Source organism: Sorghum bicolor, chromosome 9, assembly GCF_000003195.3.
Source record: "Sorghum bicolor cultivar BTx623 chromosome 9, Sorghum_bicolor_NCBIv3, whole genome shotgun sequence".
Taxonomy (NCBI): Eukaryota; Viridiplantae; Streptophyta; class Magnoliopsida; order Poales; family Poaceae; genus Sorghum; species Sorghum bicolor.
The window spans coordinates 53,688,817-53,695,067 of NC_012878.2; the positions used below are offsets into that span (position 1 = coordinate 53,688,817).

At 48.2% G+C, this 6,251-nt stretch overlaps 2 protein-coding genes across 2 annotated transcripts; both read left to right on the top strand.

Moving 5' to 3' along the window:
- Window positions 1-3,820, top strand: LOC8077049 (putative glucan endo-1,3-beta-glucosidase GVI). The gene is made up of 2 exons (XM_002439963.2): window positions 1-389; window positions 2,641-3,820. Exons 1-2 carry the CDS (start codon window positions 275-277, stop codon window positions 3,615-3,617), a joined length of 1,092 nt encoding a protein of 363 aa, XP_002440008.1. The 5' UTR covers window positions 1-274; the 3' UTR covers window positions 3,618-3,820.
- LOC8077050 lies at window positions 4,027-5,883 on the top strand. Its single transcript, XM_002439964.2, has 2 exons — window positions 4,027-4,205; window positions 5,291-5,883. The coding sequence occupies exon 2, from the start codon at window positions 5,293-5,295 to the stop codon at window positions 5,674-5,676; it is 384 nt and encodes a 127-aa protein (XP_002440009.1). The 5' UTR covers window positions 4,027-4,205; window positions 5,291-5,292; the 3' UTR covers window positions 5,677-5,883.

Below are 6,251 nucleotides of genomic sequence, written 5' to 3' on the forward strand. Positions count from 1 at the left end.
GGATACTCGCCCACTACGGCACTCCCAGTCCCCGCACGTAAACACAGCAGTTCTCCTCGCTCGCCTTCTTCCCTTCTTGCCCGTTGCCTGCTCGCTCTTGCCTTATATAAACAGAAGCAGAGCACGGCAGGGCAGAGTTCAGAGTTCAGACATCGGGCAGATCAGGCAGAGGAGAGGAATTCTCGGCCGATTCTTCATTTCAAGCACAAGAAGAGGAGAGAACATAGAAGAGGCCAAGAGGGGGCTTTGTGCTTTCTGAAAGCTGCTCTGAGGGATGACGGCGTGCGGTGGTGGTGTGAGGATGGCGGTTGCTGCGGCGGCGGCGGCGAAGATGGCTGCGCCATGGGTTCTTGGTTGCAGCTTGCTGCTCTGCTTGGCGACCTTTCAGGGTGAGTGCTTGCAGCACGAGGGTTCAGTTCACCTGCACTTTCTTCAGTTCATTTTTTTTCTCTCCCGTCTTCTTCATGTGATGTGAGCAGTTCACCTATCACCTATGCGTTCTTCTGCCCGCCCATGGCGTTCCTCTTGCCCGTGCGGCACTGTACGTTAGTCCGCCAATTAACACTTCGACTGCAGTTTCGTTTCGTTTCGTTTCGTTTCGTTTGATTAATTAGTCCAGTTTATATGATGCATGTATGTAAATGATACATGCATGCTCCTGCAGTACGGCACCCGCGCTTAAGGCCTTGTTTAGTTCGCAAAAAATTTCAAGATTCTCCGTCACATCGAATCTTTGGTCTTATGCATTGAGCATTAAATATAGACGAAAATAAAAACTAATTGCACAATTTACCTGTAATTTGTGAGATGAATCTTTTGAGCCTAGTTAATTCATAATTGGGTAATGTTTGTCAAATAAAAACGAAAGTGCTACAGTTGTCAAAAACTGAAATTTTTGCGAACTAAACAAGGCCTTAACCTGTTTTCTTCAGTTCATATCGACCTCTTTCGTCAGTACCTTGTTGTCTAGCTATATTTTATTCAAGATATGTTATTGATGCTTTCCCTTTCTTACCACTGTAATTTTGCTGGCCCTGCATCCCAATTCTCAAGTGGGCAGGTACTCAGGCTGGTGGTATTTCTTAGATCTGAGTTTTGCAGTTGCACCTGCATTAGGATAACGTTTTCCGTAAAGGGGGATACCTTAGGATAAAGAGGGCGCCAAATGGTGTCTGTGGCTGGGATAAGTTTATTGCCTCCTGGTAGAGCCGTAGAGGTGGTTGACAGGTTTATCCTTTGTGTTCTTGGTTGGGTCTCCCTGGAAATTATAACCAAACAGGGTAGGGCACCTCTTCTACGTTGCTATATTGTATTTAGATGGATTCTCGTACGTATATCTTTTTACTTGTTCACAATTTTTCACCCAACAAAGGAATATATTTTACCACTTCATCTACTAGCAGGACAGGCATTGGAAATGGACTCATGTTTTGTACGGTGCACTGTATATTGGATTTGATGCAGTCAAATTACTGTATCTAATTACTGACCAACTTCTAGTTTGCTATTGCCACTAGATCAATCCTTTCCTTTTCACTAAAACGGCACGTCGGCCAGTACAGAGTGTGAAAAGTTGGGCCAAGGCCTACCTAAGATCACAATAAAAACATATTTTTATCACGGGTTTAGATGTTAGTACATCTCACCCGATTTTTTTTAGCAGTAATCTGCCGAGCACACTTTTGCGTGACGAAATATAAAGGTAGAGCCCTTTTAAGACGGGGCTTTATGTCTCCCGTCAGATGTCCATATCATCTTAATTTGATAGGAAAACACTGCAGCAGAGACGAATATGTCATATACGTACATATCTATGCACGATTCTTTTTTTTATTTCGGATTTTCCCTTGCTACTAGGCTTGCCCCATCAGACAAAAAAAAATCACTAGAAATGGAGAGATTGTCGTACGGATCACTGAATACCATGCTAGCGTAATGGAAAACAGTAGAGGCAAGAGGATTATTTTCTTTGTAAACTGTTTGGCCCATGCATCATTGAACAAATTTTCTTATGTGTTCTCATTGCAATCCTATGAACCTAGACTAATTAGGGCATCGACTCTTGGACATGCTATGAGCCTAACTATATGAGACCTTTGGCCGTAGAATCCATCCTCTAAGGTGCTAATTTGAGCTTTATTTTAACATCTGAACTGAAAGTGATGTGTTTGGACCCTTGACACCAAGGTGTATTTTCTTCCTTTCACAAGCATATCTTTGACTATTGTGAGGACCTTGGCACCAAGTTCAAAAGGTGATATCAATTGCTTATTTTACATCAAGGAGTACTATGAATGACGACGTCTTTGTTATTGCAAGCTATGTATGTAGAAAAAAAATGTAAAAGAGACGTGGAGTTGTGCACGGAATTACTTGGAAACCTGGTAGTTGCAGTTCGTCCCCTGTAGCTGTAGATTTGTTGGCTGCTCCTCTCAGCTACTCCCTTCACTGCTCTGCTCTGGAATAAGCCACAACCTGCTACGTTTTTCTACACCATTTCATAATGCCTACAGTTTTGAGTTTGAAAATTTGCGCAAACTGATGATTACTTGTGTTGAAGATCAAATTCACTCTTTCTTTTGTTTTGTTTGGATTGATGTCCCAATCTAATCCTGACCCATCATCAAACTAATAATGCAGGAGCTGAGTGTGCGATCGGCGTGAACTACGGCATGGTCGCCAACAACCTGCCGGCGCCGGAGCAGGTGATCTCCATGTACAAGGCCAAGAACATCAACTACGTGCGCCTCTTCCACCCGGACACGTCGGTGCTGAACGCGCTCCGGGGCTCCGGCATCGGCGTTGTCCTGGGCACGCTGAACGAGGACCTCCAGCGTCTGGCGTCCGACCCGTCCTACGCCGCGTCGTGGGTGGCCACCAACGTGCAGCCCTTCGCCGGCGCCGTCCAGTTCCGGTACATCAACGCCGGCAACGAGGTCATCCCGGGGGACGCCGCGGCGCAGGTGCTCCCGGCCATGCAGAACCTGGAGTCGGCGCTCCGGTCCGCGGGGGTCACTGGCGTCCCCGTCACGACGGCCGTGGCCACGAGCGTGCTCGGCACGTCGTACCCGCCGTCCCAGGGCGCCTTCTCCGAGGCGGCGGCGCCGGTGATGGCGCCCATCGTCTCGTACCTGTCGTCGAAGGGCGCGCCGCTGCTGGTGAACGTGTACCCGTACTTCGCCTACTCGGGCAGCGGCGGGCAGGTGGCGCTCGGGTACGCGCTGTTGTCGTCGGACGCCAGCGCGGCGTCGTCGTCGTCGGTGACGGACGGCGGGGTGGTGTACACCAACATGTTCGACGCGATCGTGGACGCGACGCACGCGGCGGTGGAGAAGGCCGGGGTGCAGGGACTGGAGCTGGTGGTGTCGGAGACCGGGTGGCCGTCGGGCGGCGGCGGCGACGGCGCCACCGTGGAGAACGCGGCGGCGTACAACAACAACGTGGTGCGGCACGTCGGCGGAGGCACCCCGCGGCGGCCAGGGAAGGCCGTGGAGACGTACCTGTTCGCCATGTTCAACGAGAACGGCAAGGCCGAGGGCGTGGAGCAGCACTTCGGCCTCTTCCAGCCGGACATGAGCGAGGTCTACCACGTCGACTTCACGGCGGCTTCTTCCTAGGCTAGCTCTTCTCGAGTAGCAGCACTAGTCTGTCCGTGTGTACAGTGCATGCCAGTGCACGGCGTTACCCCATCCCATGGATTTGTTTAGCACATTATTACTGTCGTCATTATTACTCATTAGTGATGCATTTGCTCAGTAGATACAGATACAGACATACAGTAGTACACTCCTTCAGTATGCCATGCGTCTCTACTTGACCACTTCGACTGTGTTCTGCTACGTTTTTTTGTGATCTGTGTTCATGGAGCAGCATGTGAATCTGTTCGCTTTCCTATTGGGCTCAATAACGTTTCCTCTTTTTTTTTTGAGCGAAAGGGAACCATGGCCCAGCCTAGTGGCCCATTGGGCTCAGCGATCTCACAGAGCCCGCCATGTACCACTTCGCTCGGCACGTGGCGATCCAATCCGTGACTGCAGTAGAACATCCTGGTGGACTGACTGCTGACCGAAGAGAAACAAACAAACGATTCCACACTTCTCCGGTCGAAGCGTAGATCGCAGCGGAGCAGAGGGACGGGAGAAGAGGCAGCGAGTTCCTGAATCTTCCTCCTCCGCAGCTGAGCCTGCTCGTCGACCCGCCGGCAGGTGCGATGATGCCTTTGGTATCTGTTGGGTTCTCGCGTACTTCGGGTGGCTTGCCCTAGTGATTCGTGGGGACTAGGGACGGGTATCTTGCTTGGTCGCTGGAGTGTTCCTCTCGCAAATCCGGACTCCTGGACGCGGCCGGCGCTCGTTGATTTGTAGCTTTGCTGAGAAATCGAGATAGGGAGGTGGGTCTTTGGGGGATTTGTCGATGTCTGTTGCTCAGGAGGGGAAAGGGTTGGATTGTTTGGACAGATAGTGGCAAATATGTTCTGTTATTACAACGTCTTGGCGATTGGCGGAGTAGGGGAGTGCATTGGGTGTCTAACACTAGTTGAGACTGTTACAAACTTTGCACTGAATTCCAACTGAGCCATAAGTTGACTGAACTTTGTGGTTGCAATTGCAATGGCTTTATGCTGAATGCCTGAACTGTTAGATTGGTGCTGACCCACAGTTTGTCTAAAGCAGCTGCGGAGTGCCCACCTTAATAATCTGGGTGGAAATTTCTCTCTTTTTAGGTTTAGTGAAGTATTGAATAAGCTGTAACTGTAAATGATTTTACCTATTCAGCTTTCATGGTTTGAGGTTTATGGCAATGTTGTTTTCAGCTTCACCTCAATGAGTAGTGGACGATTATCACACTTCGATTCATAATTAGCGAGGAATTTCTTCTTGTACTTAAACCTTTTGAAGTTGTTCAGTCTGTCTCAAAAAGATAAAATGGTCTCCTTACAACGGAAACCATACTCCAGTGGATATTTTGGGGAGCCAGCAGTTAGCTAAACTGTGTTTACTTTGACCTTGTTTTGGAGAGGAATTTAGTTTTATTGTTCCTGCAGGAACTACTTTCTTTTGTTTATGATGTATACACTTGCGTTCTAAAAAAGATGATGTATAGACAACACCACTTAGCAGTACGATGAACCTTTATTCACATTACTTTGGAACGTGGGGAATTCCTTCTTCCTTCATTTTTCCTGGCAAAACGAACTGATCCCTGTGAAATTTTTGCATTCTAAAGGGCCTAAGCGTTATATTCCTGTGTATTCTTGCCTAGGAATCTTACATCTACTAATTCATTCCAGGCATGGATGGGAAGAACTTCAGCAATAAACAGCAAGCTGAACAAAAGAACCCGGATGCAGTGACAGACAGTGTTCCAAGCCAATCTCAAGAGGCCTTGAATCCGTCAGATGATGGAAACACCAGTCCAATCAATGGCCATGAAGCTGATGTGAACATGGAAGCTTCCATCTCCACCGAGGACGTCATTCGGGCCGGCGGGTTTGGAGCGAAGGATGACATTGGTAGCCTCCTCCCAACAGCAATTGATTCCACCGATTTCGAGGCCTCGCTGCGGGACGCCCGCGACTTCGAAGGCGAGAAAGAGGCACCGTCACATCCTGGACTAGGATGGAAGGGGGACAAGGCTGATGATGGAAGCAAACTGTCAGATGTGCCGCAGCAGTGATCGTGCTTTCTTCTTCTGTCATATATGTGTCTGAAGAGCTGCCCTGCGTATGAACTTTTTGTCCCAATGTTTTGTGTTTAACGTGATCTTCTGTTTGGTCCAGTGTTTGTATGAACGTGAGGATGACGGTTCTATGTTGCCTGTTGTATAGATCTCAACTCTGTTAGATGTCTGAGGAATGTATAATCCAGCATGGTTTCCTGTCTATTTGTTCGGCTGATGCTGATGCTGATTTGTTCTGATAGAAAAACACTATTCCATGGCTGAGAATTAGTGCCTGATAAGCTTAAGCGACTCGTCGCCCTTGATCCGTTTTGTTATCCATCCTAGAGTTTCTTGCACTTCTGGATGGGGGGACTTGATGGAACAAGGTGCCACCATGGTGGAGGAGAAGATCACGTGATGGGGAGAAAAAGAGGGAGGTCGGCTATGGGAGGGGAGGGAGAGAGTTAAGAACATAATTTTTGGTTAAGTATAACTCCATATATGAATTTTGGAATTTGGCTGTTAGAAACATTCAGTAAAGTTCAAAGCTTTATTATGTGATGTTAGATGTTTCTAATGCAAATCTTCAT